The sequence below is a fragment of the Natator depressus genome, chromosome 5 (assembly GCF_965152275.1).
Source record: "Natator depressus isolate rNatDep1 chromosome 5, rNatDep2.hap1, whole genome shotgun sequence".
NCBI classification, from domain to species: Eukaryota; Metazoa; Chordata; order Testudines; family Cheloniidae; genus Natator; species Natator depressus.
In genome coordinates this window covers 12,973,956-12,994,035 of record NC_134238.1, presented here as the reverse complement: position 1 = coordinate 12,994,035, position 20,080 = coordinate 12,973,956, and the positions used below count along the sequence as shown (strand labels likewise).

Sequence of the window (20,080 nt, the reverse complement as noted above, 5' to 3'; positions counted from 1 at the left end):
GATATTCAGTAGGTGCTGAAACTATGTTTGAGAAGAAAATAAATTACACATGCAACTGCTCACTGGGAAAGGAGGGTGATTAGAGGTGCAACAGTTGCAATGAGGAAGAGGGGTTTAGATCTATAGTGAAGGATATAGCGTATTATGGGGAGGGGCATACATGGGAGTGGGTGGCAGGGGAGGGATGAGGGTTTGGGGGATGCTGGTAAATGGGAGGGGGAAGGATTAGGGTGAGTGAGAGGGGAGACAACAGGATGGGAAGCAGAAGAATTAGGGTGTTTTTAGGGGTGCAGTAGGGATCTGTCAGCCCTGAATTCTCCCCTTCTGTGTGTGTGCTGGGATCTGGGAGAGTGCTACCCCTCTGCAGGGCCCCTCTCCCTGACGGTTGTGTATCCTGAGACATGGGGGACCCTGCTCCTCTTGGGGTGTGTGAGCCCCGCTCCCTGCCCCTCCTTGTGAGCTGGGATCTGAGGTTTGGAGGGGCTGAAGGTGACACAAATGTATATTTAAGGTACATATCACCCCTGGGGGAATGGTCAGACTGTGTGTGGGAGGGTCCCGGTATAGAGTAGGGGTGAACTGGGTGAGCCAGGGACAGCTGGGGAAGCCTGGAGGAAGCCGGGGCAGGAGTCTGATCTGGGCATGGGTACTGGGTAATTGGAGTGAGGGGCTGTCATAAATATAAAGGAAAGGGTAAACACCTTTAAATCCCTCCTGGCCAGAGGAAAAAACCATTTCTCCTGTAAAGGGTTAAGAAGCTAAGACAACCTCGCTGGCACCTAACCAAAATGACCAATGAGGAGACAAGATACTTTCAAAGCTGGAGGTGGGGGAGGGGGATTGTTCTTAAGATCCAAGGGTTTGGGTCTGTGTTCACCTATGCAAATTGGTGAGGATTTTTATCAAGCTTTCCCCAGGAAAGGGGGTGTAGGGCTTTGGGGGGGGGGATTTTGGGGGAAAAGACGTTTCCAACTGGGCTCTTTCCCTGTTATATTTGTTAGACACTTGGTGGTGGCAGCAATAAAGTCCAGGGACAAAAGGTAAAATAGTTTATACCTTGGGGAAGTTTTAACCTAAGCTGGTAAAAATAAGCTTAGGGGGGTTTTCATGCAGGTTCCCACATCTGTACCCTAGAGTTCAGAGTGGGGAAGGAACCTTGACAGGGGCCCTGCTCAGTGTGCAGCTCAGGCTACATAATCAAGGTAACATGCAGCCCTGCAGTAAGCTGTTTCCTGTCGCAGCACTACAGGGCAGAAGACTACAAGGATCAACTTCTTATGTGTTAATGGCTTCTACAGGCCAACTAATGGCTTGATGGGATGGGATGCTGGGGAGGAGGAAGATCTGGAAATGTTGGTGGGGGAGCTACATGTTGTGGGAAATGGTAGGACAGGTGGTGGGGAAAGAGCAAGAGAGACACCGCTCTTCTCTCACATGCTTTAAGTTATTGTAACAACCATTTAATAAAATTATCACAGTTTTGGGACTTAGACTGTGGATGAGATTTCTCTCACCCGCCCTGTTAATAACTACATACTGCAAACATTTCAAAGCACAATCATTATCCCCATTCAAGTATAACTAAATGTACAGGAGTGGAAGGAGTACTTAAGGATCACATAGTAATGTGGCCTAGTGGAAAGACCACTGGTCTGGGACTATTCCTAGCTTTGCCACTGGCCTGCTGGGTGACCTTGGGCAAGTCACTTCACCTGTCTGTGCCTGAGCTTCCCATCAGTAAAATGGGGATAATGATGTAAAGTGCTTTGAGATCTACTGATGAAAAGCACTATATAAAAGCTAGGTCTCATGCAGGAGAGTGAGTTTGTGTGTGTGGTTTTTGGAGGGGGTGAGGGGGTGAGAGAACCTGGATTTGTGCAGGAAATGGCCCACCTTGATTATCATACACATTGTGAAGAAAGTGGTCACTTTGGATGGGCTATTACCAGCAGGAGAGTGAGTTTGTGTGGCGGGGGGGCGGAGGGTGAGAAAACCTGGATTTGTGCTGGAAATGGCCCAACTTGATGATCACTTTAGATAAGCTATTACCAGCAGGAGAGTGGGGTGGGAGGAGGTATTGTTTCATGGTCTCTGTGTGTATATAATGTCTTCTGCAGCTTCCACAGTATGCATCCGATGAAGTGAGCTGTAGCTCACGAAAGCTCATGCTCAAATAAATTGGTTAGTCTCTAAGGTGCCACAAGTACTCCTTTTCTTTTTGCGAATACAGACTAACACGGCTGTTACTCTGAAACCTAGGAGAGAACTACAACTGTCTAAAAGACCACTAACTCCTACAATGAACATTTCTCTTTTTATTTAAAAAACTGGGGAATGAAATGACATAAAATGCAGTGAGTAGCTTGTTCAAAATATAGTGTTATTAAATGGCAAAAAAATTTGTTAACACAGAGTTAAGCTTGTTAGGCGATATAGCTCATGCTGTTTCAGAAGGTCGAGTTCAGCAAAAGTCAAACTCTGAAAACCAGGAAATAAATAGTTAAGGTAAATGCCCATGTAACCTTAACTCTGCCCTCTTTGAGCGATGTGCCAGTACTCCCATAACACACACACAGACACACACATACACACACGCTCCCACTCTGCCTTTTCACTCTAATGGACAGGTGCTACCAGCACTTGTGTTGTGCTCAAACACTGAGCCTGCTTGCCTGACAGGTGACCACACTTAGAAAATGTGACAATCACTTCAAGCCCTTTTACAACCCCTTCACACTGTTACACAAGACACCACCATAACCTATACTTTCCTATACCAACCATTAAATCCATGAACTGCTCTCATATCCCACCTTGCTAAGGACAATACCCATGGCAAGAACACCTCAGTGCCCTGCTACTGACACGAGCTACACAATTCTGTACTGAAATGACAAAGACTGGAACCTCAAGGTACACATGCACCTCTTTCTTTGATAACACAGAGGGGGAACTCAGCCCCTGGTCTCCTCATACCAATCATAGCTCTTCCAAACTGCTCTAAATTATTTCTCCACCATTTAATACAACTACACCTAACACAGTGAATGCAGCTGGAATAGATGCAGATAATTCCCAGTAGCTATTGCCAGCTCCATGGGGCAGAGTTAAGGTTACATGGGTGTTTACATTAACTCTGTATTTTCTGGTTTTCAGAAGTGAGAGTTTTGCTGAACTTGACATTCCAGAGGGGCATGAGCTATCACCTGGCAACCTTAACTGCATTAATAACGTGTTTTGCTATTTAATAATATTTTGTTTGGAACAAGCTGCTCTTTGCCTCAGCATTTTCACACTGGCCACAGCCCCCGGAGAGGAGGCTGTTGCAGGGGCCAAAGCCATTTGGACTTGCTGAGGTAATGCGGTTGGTAAATGGGATGGTAGAACCTGGTGATCCAGTCTAAAAGTGAGATGAATCACGGCATTCCACACTGAGAGAAATGCAGGCGTCGACCTGGCACTTGAAGGAGGTACCGATAGAGAAGAGAGGCCAAAGGGATAGCTCACCACTGAACTGCAACCAGGCTAAATCATAGTTTAAGCAAGGGTGCTGCCCCAGAAGCAGTGCAGGAAGCAGACTGTGACTTTGAGGTTCATAATGTACCATTCCGTCTTTGCCTGGCTGTGGTGGGGCATGTAACCTGCACCCGGCCTGCACGTCTCTCAGCATGCCAGTGTAGCTATGCTAGTGTGCACGCTGGTGGTCAGGGTCAAGGCTCTGCCCACTCCCCACCCCATCCTGCCCATGTGTATGGCAGAGGGCATCACAGCTCTGCAGAGGCTATATCTATCTCTGTGCTTCTACCCATGATCGGGTATCCAAGCCAGGGAAGTAAGTGGGTGCCTTAAGTCCCTTAGTCTCCTGTACAGCTGCACAGGATGGGCTGCTTTGCCCCTTTATTACCTTTCAGTGGGGATGATGATGTCTACCTGCCTCACAGGGATTGTTGTAAGAATTGATTACTTTTCAAGCTCTTGGCAAGGTGCTGAGCTTCATGTAGCTCAGTAGCAATTGTGCTGCATACAGGTCAGTGAGTTTGTTTGCACCTCTCTTTGTTTAGTTCTGAAAATCTGTCGTTACCGGTATCTGGCTCTAACTAGCTCACATGTATCTTCTCGAGTGCTTACAGGTTACTCCTGTAGCTGGTTGGCTAGCTTGCAAAGAATGGGGGAAAATAGGAAGGAAGCCTAAGGCTGGACTCTCTCTTTCTAAAACATATCGGTCTGTTTATTGGTGGGTTTGATGTCTCTTCGCCCTGAAGCTCTTTCTCAAGTTTGCAACCAACTTTCCCTTCTGAATTCTTTGGTAATGTGCAAGAAAAGGGAACCAGAGTTGGTGTTTATACTCTGGGTTTTTCTCCTTTTTTCTGTAACAATATACTGACTTGTGGCATTAGTAAAGTAAAAGCCAATACATTAGCAAAATTACCTAGTGAAAGTTTGAGCTGTGAATCAGAATGTTTGGAATTAATTATGGAAAATGAAATAAATTTCAGGTACAATAAATTGCATTCTGAAGTTGCTTTATTAATTTGTGTCTTCACAGTGATAAAGTACCGGGTAACCGTTTGCACTGGGACAGTAAGCGGAAGTGGGACAGACGCCAACGTCTTTGTCAATTTCATTGGGGACCAGGGAGATACGGGGGAACGTATCCTCTATAACAGCATAAACACCATGAATAAATTTGAGAAAGGCAGTGTAAGTTGGCCCCGGGGTCCCATAAGCCTGTCTGAGCATGCTGCTTAAAAAGTGCAACAGTTGGCAACTAACTGATCTCCTTTGGGAATTGGGTTGGGGGAATGTAGTTCCTAGGACTGTTTTAAAACATTGCCGATACTATCTTGATATCACAGGAGCTACATGTTGCACTGAGGCATAGGAGCAGCTGCAACCTCAGGAGATTCAGCTCAAGCTTGGCACTGATACTTCTTGGGACAATGGGGGGTTAGTGGAAATCATGTGCATGGCAGAGGTGTCCTGATAGGTTTTGAGTGGAGAGAGGGTTAGGTGAGGAGGATGGTGAGAGGGAGGAGTGTCCTTTGCTTGACAATGTCTGGATGTGCATTGTCTGGCCACACCAGAAGAAAGACAGGCCGCCACCAGCAGCACATTTGTGCTTTCTGTGGAGAGAAGAGACAAATGCACGACAGCACTATGTTCCCTCCAATTTTCTCCTGCCTAACCAGGCATTAAAGCAAGGGGCCCTTGTGATTGCATCAGGAGCATGGTAAACTACAGTGGTCCTCTCTGTGTATATGTCTGTCTAAGGTACTTATATGGCCCCATTGCTGGAGTATCTGAACACGTCACAATCTTTACATGTATTTATAGTGCCCCCTTGGGGTGAGGAAGTGCCATCTCCATTTATAGTTGGAGAACTCAGGCACACAGAGACTTACCCTAGCTCCCCAGGAAGTCTGAGGCAGAGCAGAGAACGGAACTTGGGTTTCCCAGATCCCAGGCCAACACCCTTAGAACTGGACCATCCTTCCTCCCTACTAGGGGGAGGTATGAGACTATGGGTAGGAGTAAGCACCCAAAATCTCTGGCCGCCGTTGCTTTATCAATCCCACCCTATGAGTCTAGCACAGATATTCAGGTTCATTCTTTGGTAAATTAACTTGAACTTAATGCATTCACCTGCTTCTGAGGGATCTTCTCCATCCTGCAGCTCTGGGATTGGTTTGATCACAGTAATAAATGCTTGTGTTTCGTTTTGTTTCTTAGGAGCAATATTCCCTAATCTTGTTTCTTTTTCTCTCTGTCAAAGGCTGATGAGTTCTACATTGAAGCAGTGACTCTGAAGCAGGTGAGGAGGGTGAGGATAGGGCATGACGGCAAAGGAGGAAGCAGTGGCTGGTACCTTGACAAAGTGATAGTGAGGGAAGAAGGGCAGCCAGAAAGTCAGGCTGTGGAATTCCCATGCCACAGGTACTGGAAATGATGCTCTCAAATGATGCCTGTATTTACTGATCTGTCACACTTCCAAGAGCCTCATTACCGTTCAGGGTTGGACTCTTCTGAGCTCATCTAAATCCTGCCAGATAATTTTTTTGCTTGGCCTGAAAGCAAAATGTGTGGATTGGGAGATTAAGTATAATATGGCCCTCTCCTACTAAATAGGCAGCAATCTGAAGAATAAACTTTACAGTGATTAACCCAATGGGGCTGAGGATTTCCCAGAGACAAAATGCAACCTTCTGGTGATGAATCCAATGTCAATGCAACCTCCTGCTGCAGGAACATTCGCATTGCTTCTGCAGCCTCCTAGTTTTGTTGCAGATGGGGGGCCTTCTTCTGCCCCCACATGCATGTCCCGTGATCCTGAGAGCTGCGGCATGCTAGTCTCTTGTTGCGAGTATGCAAAATTGATAAGATGCTGTCATTAAAACTCACCACTGGAATGGAAGTGCAGATTGCCCAAGGGCAGGTGGGAATCGAAGAGAAAAGGGTCCGTGACTCTGCCACCCAGGCAAGTTACAAATGTATTCTTCTCTTTCCTCAAGACAATAAGTGGCCGGAAAGAAGGTATGAAGCTTCCCTTGGAGAAGCTATAGCTAGCACTCATTTTCACATCCCGCACACAAGTGCTAGCCAGTATCTGCCTCAGTGTGGAGAATGCAAATAATCAATAGCTAGGTGAAAACACCGCAGACACAGCTTTAACATAGAGTCCTGGGTCCTTCAAATCCCACTTTTCTTTGCAGAGGATTTCATGCTTTGCAGGGTGAATTCCATGGAATAACAATGAATTCCTGTTTTTAAAAATATTAGGCACACTCTTCCCACAGGACTGGTAGAATTTTATATACTAATATGATTATTCTCAAATTGCCAACAAAGGTAAAGCCACTGAGTCTGATTCTGATCTCATGTTGGTATAACCGGCAATTACTCCCCTGAAGTCAGTGTAAAACAATGTGAGCTCAGAATGAGGCCCACTGAATTACTAAAGCCACATCACATAACAGAGAGCAGAGCCAGCTTGCCAGTGATGTAGAGTTTGACACGAGATGCGACATGTTCATTGCAAAAATTGGGCAAGTTTCCAAATTATAGCCCCCTTAACCACAAAATAAACCCATCATGTTATGATGTTACCACTTTTTAATACCCATTTAATAAGTTAACTCACAATATAGTAACCAGACAGGCATTGATGTGGACATGAAATGTCCACATTGAGAACTGTTATGCTGAGTATCTTCAGAGATCTTCACAAGTCTAGCCATGTGATACATCTGGCTCACATTAATGGCTACTTCTGAATAACCTCATGACTGAAGCCACTTAATTAATGGCCTTCATCCCAAGGGGATGTTCAGATCCTGTTCTAGTAAGGTTACGCTAAAGCACTTGGCACACCATCCAGTTGTGGAAGAAAAGATTTCATTGACCGTTAAAAACAACAACCATAAACAAGAGGCTGCAAATTAAGACCTGACTGTAGACTATCCAGCTTGCACATTCAGCCTTCGCACCATGAATCATTGGATTCTGCTCTTCTTGTGTTTTCCACGATCTGTTGTCCAAGTGAGACCATCGTCACTCACATGGGTTGTTTTGCTGTCCTTGTGCCACCATTATCTGTTCCTTTCAGATGGAAATGGTCACATGACCAACAGAGTGGGAGTAAGTGGAGTACTGTTCCTACCACTGCCTCTGGTGCCTGCGTCTTCTGCAGGATCATGAGAAAGTGGAGCAGAATGACAGTCTACAGTTGTCGTGGAGGCTGGAGGTATCTGAAGGCAAAGGTGCTCACCCACTGCATCCTCCATCGGAATGAATAAACTTGTCCATGACCCGCAGCGTTTGGATGCTTCCATTCCTGCTGGCCAGGGATACCTCCAATTCCCTTGCTGCTCTGGATGTCATTCAGAGGGGCCTGCTCCTCCAGGATACAGATACTTCTAGAAATCTGGCTAGGAGGAGCAGCCCTTTCTTAATGAGCCAAGGCAAGCAAGTGGTAATGAGAGGTAGAGACTACAGTTCAGAAAGGCCAGGGGGAGCATCTGTCTCAGTCAATCTGTTGCCAGCTGGTGGATATGTAGTTGTACCCATCACCCTTCTCTTCTGTGGCCTGATCATGTTCAATTGTTACCTATAGCACACTGACAAAGTCCAGGGGAAATAATTTTTTTTCTGCTGTGTCCTGTTATTTAGGACTGGTCCAGAGACATGCTCTGAGCTCAGCTGCTTCTGCTGTGATCCAGCAAAGCCAGAGCACAAATACCTTCTTCCAACAGGAACAGATCATACTGGTGCAGAAGATGCTAAACCTTCTCCCGCCGATCTGGGTGCACTAAGATATAGGAAATACTTCCATTGTGGGGTGCTCTCAGCTCTCATGATGTCTGATGCCGCAAGGACACCAACATGGATTTCCTTTCCATGTAGCACACTGAAGTCTGTTTTGTTCTTCTCATTTATGTGTATAAACACGTGGCTAAGATTTTTATTAATTTAAAAGCTTTTAACAATAAACATTTATGTAGCACTGGAGGAACATCCACTAATTAAATCACAACAGTCCTACAAGGAGTATTAGCAAAGTGAGGTACAGAGAAACTAAATGGATTAACAGTGAGTTTGTGGCAGAGTCAGGACTAGAATCCCGGAGTAATGTCTCCCAGTCCTGTGTTTTAAACTACCAAAATAGTTGCTGTAAAGAAAATGTAATGGCTCAGAGTTATTCTCAGAGTCAGTGCATTAAAAATGCTCCTTTGAAGTACATTTCCAAGAGCTCTGCGTAAGCTCAAGAGTGTGTCTCACACCAACAGAAGTTGGTCCAATAAAAGATATTACCTCACCCACCTTGTCTCTCTAATATCTGAGTGTTCTTTACAGAGTGCTAGCTCACCATTCAGATGCCTTGAAATCTTTTATGACTTTCTGACATTAGAATAATTCAGATTTTTTCAAAGTGAATCACTGAACCATTCAGTGCAATGACTGAAGCCATCTGTATATTATAAGTACTTTACAGTTTGGGTGCTATAAACATAAATAGTGCTCACAATAAAAAGGATAGATGAAAGGGCTGAATCAAATAAGAATCACCTTTCCCACCCAAACCTAGAACCACACCTATTTTGAGGATCAAAGCTTAAGTTTTTTATTCTTCATTTTCACTTTGGGGCTTTGTGCAAGGCCAGGAGCGGAGGAGCTGACATTCAGTAAAAGAGGCTGCTTTCATAATATCCCAGGCAGAAATGAAATGGAAATCAAAGACAGCCCAATCTCATGTTAGGCCACATCCTCAGCTGGTGTAAATCATTATACCACCGTTGAAATGATTTTATACCAGCTGGGAATATGGCTTGATATTTCTAGCTGAGCTTTGCAGACCCAAGAAATCTGAATATTTGTGATAAGCTTTGGATAAATGTCCAAACCTGACCCGAATCTCTGAACTTCTTGTGGTTTTCACATCATTGTGCGTTTTGTAAATATTTGTGCAATATGGGATTACAGAACATCATTTTAGCCTGATAGTGTGTGTAGCTCAGAGTGGTACCAGACTGAGGTATGTGTATGTTAGAAATATGTAGACAGATATATATAAACTACCTAGGGATTATTGATGATTTTACATTGCAAACCAAATGCTTCTACAAGCACTTTGTACAAGAAGTACTTTGGCCGTTAGGTCGAATGAATGCTATTTTAAATGGCCTGATGTGTTTAGAATGTGTTGATCCATTAATGTCATGTGTATATATATAACTTAGTTGAGATCATTCTAAACCTTGTTCATTATACATAGAGTTCTTTTGTCCCTCCGAATTTTTGCAAACTTTGCTGCTGGGCATGGGAGGTACCTTGAGCTTGATGTACAAGGAACAAATATGTAGATACAAGTGCTTTATGGCGTTCCATTGTGATGCCAGTGGAACAACATTTGAATGGCACTTTGCGCGGGAAAAAGGAGAAACAAGAATGTGTTGCAAATCAAAATCACTCATCTATCATTATTCACACGTCTTCATCTTGCGCTGCTTGAGGAGACGGTGTCCTTGCCACAGCCTGCTAGTCTTTTGGTTAACACAAGATTGGCAATGGTAGCTGCCTTACGTCATTTCTGTTGGTGGTCTATCCCCATCTTTCTTTCACCAGCCTGTAGCAAGCTTTCCACACCTGATTTAAACTCTTCCTTGCCTCTTCATCAGTAGCCCCCGGCAAGGAGCAAAGCTCTTCTCCAGAGAAGTCTTTCTTCATGAATTCCCTTGAGGCACTCCCTTCTCCACCAGAGAAGCAGTTAATATTTTCCCTTCTGCACCCAAAGCTCTGTTTCTTGTGGAAGACATTTTGATTCTTTCACCTTGGCTCAGGAGGTGTCCTTGGATTCACTCCATATTGGGTGATTGCACCAGCAACAGTGAAGGATACAAAAACAACCACATATACACCAGCAACAGAAGAAGCAGCTTCCAAGATGACTGATGCTAGATTAGCACAAAAAGCAGCTGGCATAAAGTCAGCTATCTCAGGGGCTTCTCTCTTCCTGAAGGGCATTCTGAATTGAGAGGATCATGGGGTGGGCAGAAATTAAGTTCTGTTTTCTGGGGGCACCTCATTTAAGTTCCATGTATGCAGAGGCATCTTGACTTTTGTGATGACTTAATTCCCTAGTTGTTGGATACCTATCCAAGAGTGGGACCACTGAATCAACATCAAGGACTACACAACACACAGGTACTAAGGATCAGTTGCAACAGGTAAAAAAACCCCAAACCAACGACTAATACAAAGACTTCCTTCCGTAAGACACATGTTCTGGTACGCTCTTCATGTGTCCTCCATATACTCCACACTTGGCTCCAATTCTTTACATCAATCTCTCATTCTTCAACACAGATAGCTGTGCTTCTATATCCCTACAGTCCATCTCACTCACCAACAAGGGCGAACATCGCACCTGATAACCTACCACAGTGTTAAACTGATATTTCTTCATGCTGATATAATTACCGCTAAACCTCTCCAACACATGTGGCCACAGGTTTTACAGAGTGAAAGGGAAGAATACTGGGTAGATTACATACCCGACAACCAACAAAAGATTAGTGGGGAGACTGGGGTGGGGGGAATGGCATTACATGTGTCTCTCTTCTGCATGCTGCCGGGCACTTAGTATTGCTGCAAAATCCTGGTGGCTCTTTCATGTTCCCCTTATGAATTCTGGGCTACAGAATATTCCTGGGGCTGTTGCTAACTCTGAGTTCTGCTTCGTGTTTGGTGTTCCTGCAAACTGCTGTTTCTTCCACATAGCACCTGTGCTGATATTATTTCTGTGTGCAGGGGTGGGTGCAGAAAGGAGATTCTAACTCTTTTTTTTTCAGATGGAGGGAATTAGAACCTGACAAATTAAAAAAAAAAAACTAGCAAAACTGGTGGGAAAGGGAGTTGGTAGCTCAAGGGATTGATCATTGGCTCTGGATCCCTTCACCTCTAGGTCACCATTCAAATCCAGATGGTAGTGACTTTGAAGGTGTTACAGCTTGATGCGTGTTTGGCCTATGAGAAATGAAAAGATGGTCTCATTCTAATTGTTAGTTGATATTTGTCCATATTCTAAAACCACCGCCTCATCTGCTCTCATTGGCTTCCTTGTAATAGCAGTCTCAGCAGCAAAGCTGAAGATTGAATATGATGGAAACTGAACTGCCCTCTCCCTTTGTGTAATGGGTAAGGATGGAGTACATTGACAGAGGACAGTGTGGGGAAACTTGCCTTGCTTCTGTGCTGCACTTGTTCAGTCCACAGTTCTGTTTGTGCCAGAGCTCTCTCCTTAATTAGCCTAATGATTTGCTGTTACATGAATGTTGTGATGAAAATATATTCCTCCCTCCCTCCTGTGTTAGCACTCCAGGGTGAAGCATGCTACTTTCAGAGCACATCCAGCTCTGAAATCGAGAGGCAAGGTCCAAAAATATAATTCAGCTCTTGTCTGGTTTCCTGGTTACCCATAGAAAGCGTAGGATGAAAAGATAGAGGAATCGGCGGTCATAAGAAAAGATGTCAATAGCCATATCTGATTTTATTGTCAGAATAAAAGACAATAAGAATTTCTGGATAATGGGCAAGATTTTCAAAAGGCCCAGCCTGTTTGCAGGAGTGATTTGTATCTGCTGAATTTACACCTTCTATGTAAATGCAAATGCGAGTCACAATAGATGCACCTCTACCTGTGTTGCAAATGGAAGATGGACCTTTTGAAAATATTAGCTGTTGGTGAATTTAGACTAATGTGTGACTGCTGCAGGGTTAGATCACACTCATGTTAACTAGGTCTTGTCTTCTTCACAGACGGATAGCCACCTAAAAATGTCACTTTATCTACTCAGTGTTACTTTTTGTTACATACTGTATCTGTCTGGACCTTTAAAACCCTGAATGTGGTAAATATTAGGAGATAACTTACTTTTATTTGCAAACCAGATGGCTTGACAAAAATGAGGATGATGGTCAGATTGTTCGAGAGTTAGTACCGGCTGGGGATTCACCGATCCTGAAAAGTGAGTTTGGTCTGGGATGAAGAAGGCTTTGGGTTGGGCTATTTATTTATATTTAAATCAACAGGAAAACTACAATATTTATACCAATAACATCTAAGAAATGTGTGCTGGGCCATATGGGGAGAAATCTCTGATCTTTAAATCGTAGTTTATGAGTGGGATTAATTCGCGTACAAGAGGATGACCGCCACATTTTTGTGTAATGGAAAGAATTTTTAAAACATTTTAAGAATGGCTTGTTTTGTGTGACTAGAAATTGGATCCTTAAACATTTGTCTCCTGTGCAGGGTGAATTCCATTGAATAACATTGATTTTCAGCCAATCCAAAAAAAAAAAGAAAGAAAGACAAAGATGACAACCCTCCCTTATCAGGATTTTAAGGCATCAAGAGTGTAATTTCCTGAAACATTGCTAAATGAGAACAAGAACATAGCTCTTAGTAGTTATTTTGCATGCAAAAAAAATGGCTAAAATCAAACTGTAGGCACAAAAGTAGATAAAGCTACTTCCGTTTCTAAAAAGCTTACTTTTTTTGTGTTTTGGTGGTAATCTAACCCTGTGGGTCTGTCATCAGACATTCTCAGTTCATTTGTATATCTGTTATGTTTTTCACCACTTGTACAGCTGGTGAACACATCTCATAGGTTTATGAGCTCCTTCCAGTCTGCTCCTCTGGGCAAGACTCTGATGCAAATGTTTCCAAGCCTCTCTCATTCATGCTTGTGTTCTATTCTAGTTTGCAGCAAGCTTCAGTGGTTCAGGATGAACTTTGGCAGTGCATCATGTGTCTGTGTTGTGTACATTAATATCTCTTTAGATGTCAGCTATCACATCAGTGTGAAGACAGGAGATGTTCCTGGAGCCAGCTCAGATTCTAAAGTTTTTATCAAACTATATGGTGAAAAGGCAAACACCAGCAAGGAGCCTCTGTTAGTTTCTGATAATGACCTAGGCAATTACTTTGAACGTGGGCGAGTGGATGAGTTTATTTTAGAGACTCTGGATATTGGAAAGGTAAGACTTAATTACAAGTGGGTCAGTATTATATGCAAGTGATTTGTGTAATAATCAGCACAGTACTAAGGGAACTGCTGCACTGAAAGAGAATCTGACCTTTGGACAAAATGTTACAAACCACATTTTCAAATAGGCTGCTACAATTGCAACTAGGGATTTTTCATAGATACCATGGTGTTTGCACATGTAAGGCAATGTTTCCATGTGCAGTATGGCTCTCTGGCTGCCTAACTGTCCAAATTGCATGTTTAAGGGAACATTATATGTTCACAAGCTGATACATATAGAAAAGGTTTGCATGCACACAGTGAAAGAACAGAACATACGTGGGAAGTAGATTTTTATTTTATTAAGTAAATGCCTTCCTTGTTCTCCTCGCCCCTTTTTGCTTTTTCTTTTCAAGATCAACCGACTTCTGATTGGACATGATAATGTAGGGCTCCGATCTGGTTGGTTCCTGGCTAGTGTCCAGATCACAGTTCCTGTCCATGGAAGGCAGTACATGTTCCCATGCAACCGATGGCTTGACAAAGACGAGGCTGATGGGAAGGTGGAGGTGGAGCTCTACCCAAGTGAGATTGTGTCCACTGAGAAATGTGAGGGAGCAAAGCATTTGTTGTTATTATTATTGTTATTATTATTAATAATTATCTGTATTATTGTAGTGCCTAAAAGGTCTTGGGATGAATCAGGACCCCATTGTGCTAGGTGCTGTACAAACCCAGAAAAGACAGTCTCTGCCCCAGTGAGCTTACAATCTATGTATAACACAAGAGATAACAAATGGATACAGACATATAGACAAGGAAACAATGCTGCAATATTGGTCGGCATGATAGGCAGTGGTAGCAGCTCACTGTTTGTGAAAGTGAATGATAAAGCCCTGTTGCTGTGGTCATTTACAATCAGATGAGAAAAAATGAAAAAAAAAACCCACAAGAAAAAAACACTCTTGGGTTTATTCTTGCATTGACGGGGTTATTGCTGAGATGATGATGTAATAGCTCTCCTCCATCTCTGACTTCTGAAATTCTAGGAAGAACCTAGGCTATGGCCAGGCTCAGTGCAGTCAGACACTGGGTTTCCCTTGCTGCAACATCAAGGCATCTCACTGCTGACCTGCAGCTACCATGCTCTTCCAGAGCAGCATCCTCACACAGCTCTTCCAGTTCATTATGGTCTTGACTTGCAACAGCATCTGAATTTCCAGTCCCTAGTCTCTCTTGAGGAGAGAAGTTTTATGATAGATACGGATGAAGATCCATTCTGGTTTTGACTGACATCAGTACATTAATTTTCATTGAGAACCAAGATTAAAAGTTGACCTCGTGTCCCAAGGAGGAAAAATGTGGTGCATTTCCCCACTGCTCCACGTAGCTCCCGGCCTGCTCCTGTATGATGGAGAGGTTCTAACCTCTCCATAGTTAATGTGGCAATGAGGTTCAATTTTTAAGGCCCTATTAGTACCCCTCTAACTTTGAGTTGAGAAATTCACTTGACCTGACAAGCCAGTGGTCTGATGGAGAATATTTTTATCATCCGCTACTGGACCAGGCCAGACTATTTTTCTTGCATGAAAGGAAATTCAGGATCTGGTAAATAACTCCTCTTGCATTTTCAACCAAAGTATTCCCCTTCCGGGAAATGTATATAGGTCCATTTTCCAGGTGGGGTAAGAGCAACAGAGTTTCTGAATGACTTGCCAAGAGTCTATATGGGAAGTCTGTGGGTGGTAGACATTTGGGGTATGTCTATGTTGCAGCTGGGAACAAGCCTCCCATCCTGGGTAGACAGACTTGCACTAGTTCCTTTGGAGCTAGTGGGCTAAAAATACCAGTGTGGATGTTGAGGAGTGCAAGCCTGAGTCCAAGGTCGCCTGGACCCCGTAGGTCTGAGCTCAGGCAGCTGATCCAGGCTGCAGCATTCACACTGCTTCTTTTAGCCTGCGAGCTCGAATAGAGCTAGTGTGAATTTTTCTACCTGGAGAGGCATGCACCCAGCTGCAGCATAGACATGCCCATATTGTATCCACTAGATCATTCAGACTGATCTCTGTACTGAGTTTGGCTACTTGTAAAATTAGAACATTAGACAAATAATAATGTTTAGCTAGAGTTTGGAGAGCTGCAGATTTTTAAAGCCGTATTATTAGACACATTTGCAGGTGGTTTTACCAAAGCAGAATGTGTCAGAGCCATTTCTGGGAGGTACCCTAGCCTCTTGAGATAGGCACTGGCTGTGGAGCCATGCATTGTTTTATACATGGTAAAAAATATCCTTTGTGTATTATAGACAATAATTAATTTTCATCTCAAAGCAATTCTATGCACTTCACCATTAGCAAACCCACCCCAGAATTAAACTAAGGAGCTTTGTGTATTAATTCCTCCATTACATTTATTTTTTCTTTTGGAATAGTGGTAAATTATGAGGTGTCTATAGTTACGGGGGACGTGCGGGCAGCAGGCACCAATGCAAATGTCTTCATGCAGCTTTATGGCGAGACTGGCAAAAGTGAGTTGATCACCTTGAAAAGCAGGTCAAACAACTTTGAGAGGGGAGCAACCGATATTTTTAAGGTATGATGAAGGCAGCCTTTACTGTTTATCTGAAGGGAAAGAAATGAGAACCAAAATAATGTACTTTTAACAAAATGGCAAAGCATGTTCACTTTTCAACCTTCCTGCTCGACTGGCTTTTGCACTTCATGAAAAATAGACCAGTCTCCCTTTCAGGTTTCCATGCACTAGTATTTAGGATGCAGGCAGTGTAGAAGAAAAAAAATATTCATTTTAGCTTTGCAAAACATTTGTAAACCTATATTTTTGGCCTTGATCTAGTGGCATTCTCCCTTAAGTTTTAATTAAGCTTTTGTATTTAATCAAAAAAGCATGCATGACATATTGTCATGCTTACTCTGGGATGTGCCATTAATCACACATGGCACTTGCGATAGAGATACACATGATTGGCTCAACCCTGCCAGTCCTTGCTACTAGAATTACTACTCTTCGTTTCGTAGGAAACTGTACTAAGATTGTGCTAATAGTGTTAGGGGGGTACAGAGCCAAGTCATCCCAGGAAGCATGCTGTTTTTAAGGGGTGCATCGTATGCTCTTCTGTACTTTATCTGTTGAAGGTGCTAACAGTACCCTCCTACCATAGTATCTGAGCACCTTATGGTGTCTCTATTGTATTCTTCCCTGAAACCTCCCACCAGGGTTTGGAAGGGCAGTGCTATTATCCCTACTTGCAGAGGGAGAACTGAGGCACAGAGAGATTAAATGACTTGCTAAGGCCACATGGTAAGTCTAGTGGAGAAGAGAATTGAACCTGCGCCATCTGAGTACTAGGCAAGTGCCCTAACCTCTGGGTCTCAGTCAACCTGGGCCTAGCAACCAAGGAGTTAGTGCAGGAACTGCCGGCCAATGCTGATTGGCTGCCTGACAGCACCTGGGAGAATAAAAGGGCTGAGCGGTGGGGCAGCTGACAATGGAGCAAGGTGGTTAGAGAAAGAAGGTCCTGCCAGCAAGCTGATGAGAAGCCTCCCCCGGGTGACAACAACCCAAAGAAGGGCAGATCAGAGGCACAGGCTGCAGAAGCCTACAGAACCAAGAGAGGAAGGAAGGAGCTCAACAGGGGAATTGTTGAGGACTGATTCTGCCTGCCTGGGTTCAGGGCCCTGTGTTGGAACCCAGTGGAGTGGGTAGCCTGGGTTCCCCTACCTACCTAGTAACAGAGATTTAAGAACCAAAAGGGCTTCCAGGCCTCTTGAGGACAAGGACCAGATAACCTTTGCCAGACATGAGGAGAAGGGGGCAGGTATGCTCCAGTGGGACAAAATTAATGTCCTTGCCTCTAGAAGAGGTCGATAGAGATTCAGACAAGAAGGGTGGGCTGACCACCTTGAGGTCTGAGCAGACTCTGTGCATTGCCCTGTCTGGCCAAAGGGGGTGCTGATGCAGTGGGGCACTGTCCACAGGAGGTGAGAGCAACTCAGTCACAGCTCCTGTGCTATTCTGAGCACAAGTCGGCAATTCAGTGAAATAGGCCAGGCAATGGAGGGCTAACACTTTTTAAAGGAAGTAAATAAGAACACTTAGGAAGTCCTGGGTCTAGCTTGAATGAGATGGATAATTAATGACTTCTTTACACCTCTCATAAGCGGGAGGCAGCATGGCCTACTGGATAGTGCAAGGAGATCAGTCAGGAATAGGCCGATGTCTGTGCTGTTTCTTTAAGTCTACAGAAGGAAACTGGGCAGAAGGGAGGGATAGGTGTGGCAGGGTCTAGGCACAAGTCCTATCGTGAAGGAGAGTGAGGGATAAAATGTTTCCTTTGTTCTAATAACTTCCCTGTTAAGAAACTGACTTGTTCAGTGATTCTTTACCATTGTCACATTATGCCTAGTACATGTAGGGATAAAGTGAGAAAGGCTAAAAGTCAAGTAGAGTTGGACCTTGCAAAGGGAATTAAAACCAATAGTAAAAGGTTCTATAGCCATATAAATAAGAAGAAAACAAAGAAAGAAGAAGTGGGACCGCTGAACACTGAGGATGGAGTGGAGGTCAAGGATAATCTAGGCATGGCCCAATATCTAAACAAATACTTTGCCTCAGTCTTTAATAAGGCTAAAGAGGATCTTAGGGATAATGATAGCATGACAAATGGGAATGAGGATATGGAGGTAGATATTACCATATCTGAGGTAGAAGTGAAACTCGAACAGCTTAATGGGACTAAATCGGGGGGCCCAAATAATCTTCACCCAAGAATATTAAAGGAATTGGCACATGAAATTGCAAGCCCATGAGCAAGACTTTTTAATGAATCTGTAAACTCAGGGGTTGTACCATATGACTGGAGAATTGCTAACATAGTTCCTATTTTTAAGAAAGGGGAAAAAAAGTGATCCAGGTAACTACAGGCCTGTTAGTTTGACATCTGTAGTATGCAAGGTCTTGGAAAAAATTTTGAAGGAGAAAGTAGTTAAGGACATTGAAGTCAATGGTAAATAGGACAAAATACAACATGGTTTTACAAAAGATAGATCGTGCCAAACCAACCTGAGCTCCTTCTTTGAGAAAGTAACAGATTTTTTAGACAAAGGAAACGCAGTGGATCTAATTTACCTAGATTTCAGTAAGGCGTTTGATACCATGCCACATGGGGAATTATTAGTTAAATTGGAAAAGATGGGGATCAATATGAAAATTGAAAGGTGGATAAGGAACTGGTTAACAGGGAGACTACAGCGGGTCATACTGAAAGGTGAACTGTCAGGCTGGAGGGAGGTTACCAGTGGAGTTCCTCAGAGATCGGTTTTGGGACCAATCTTATTTAATCTTTTTATTACTGACTTTGGCACAAAAAGTGGGAGTGTGCTAATAAAGTTTGCAGATGATACAAAGCTGGGAGGTATTTCCAATTTAGAGAAGGAGCGGGATATCATACAGGAGGATCTGGATGACCTTGTAAACTGGAGTAATAGTAATAGGATGAAATTTAATAGTGAGAAATGTAAGGTCATGCATTTAGGGATTAATAACAAGAATTTTAGTTATAAGCTGGGGACGCATCAATTAGAAGTAACGGAGGAGGAGAAGGACCTTGGAGTATTGGTTGACCACAGGATGACTATGAGCTGCCAATGTGATGTGGCCATGAAAAAAGCTAATGCGGTCTTGGGATGCATCAGGAGAGGTATTTCCAGTAGAGATAAGGAGATGTTAGTACCGTTATACAAGGCACTGGTGAGACCTCATCTGGAATACTGTGTGCAGTTCTGGTCTCCCATGCTTAAGAAGGATGAATTCAAACTGGAACAGGTACAGAGAAGGGCTACTAGGATGATCCGAGGAATGGAAATCTTGTCTTATGAAAGGAGACTCGAGGAGCATGGCTTGTTTAGCCTAACTAAAAGAAGGTTGAGGGGAGATATGATTGCTCTCTATAAATATATCAGAGGGATAAATACCGGAGAGGGAGAGGAATTATTTCAGCTCAGTACCAATGTGGACACAAGAACAAATGGATATAAACTGGCCATCGGGAAGTTTAGACTTGAAATTAGATGAAGGTTTCTAACCATCAGAGGAGTGAAGTTCTGGAATAGCCTTCCAAGGGAAGCAGTGGGGGCAAAAGATCTATCTGGCTTCAAGATTAAACTCGATAAGTTTATGGAGGAGATGGTATGATGGGATAACATGATTTTGGTAATTAACTATTCATGGTAAATAGGCCCAATGGCCTGTGATGGGATATTAGATGGGGTGGGATCTGAGTTACCCAGGAAAGAATTTTCTGTAGTATCTGGCTGGTGAATCTTGCCCATATGCTCAGGGTTCAGCTGATCGCCATATTTGGGGTCGGGAAGGAATTTTCCTCCAGGGCAGATTGGCAGAGGCCCTGGGGGTTTTTCACCTTCCTCTGTAGCATGGGGCACGGGTCACTTGCTGGAGGATTCTCTGCACCTTGAAGTCTTTAAACCATGATCTGAGGACTTCAATAGCTCAGACATAGGTGAGAGGTCTATCGCAGG

The 20,080-nt window shown here is 43.6% G+C and overlaps 1 protein-coding gene across 1 annotated transcript in view; it reads left to right on the top strand.

The window, feature by feature from the left end:
- The window catches only part of LOXHD1 (lipoxygenase homology PLAT domains 1), a 310,109-nt gene that overhangs the window by 164,819 nt on the left and 125,210 nt on the right, over window positions 1-20,080 (top strand). Inside the window, exons 18-23 of the mRNA XM_074952316.1 lie at window positions 4,547-4,701; window positions 5,774-5,934; window positions 12,445-12,521; window positions 13,340-13,536; window positions 13,943-14,135; window positions 15,958-16,118. Of these exons, the coding sequence (XP_074808417.1) occupies window positions 4,547-4,701; window positions 5,774-5,934; window positions 12,445-12,521; window positions 13,340-13,536; window positions 13,943-14,135; window positions 15,958-16,118 (944 nt within the window). The remainder of the gene's footprint in view (window positions 1-4,546; window positions 4,702-5,773; window positions 5,935-12,444; window positions 12,522-13,339; window positions 13,537-13,942; window positions 14,136-15,957; window positions 16,119-20,080) is intronic.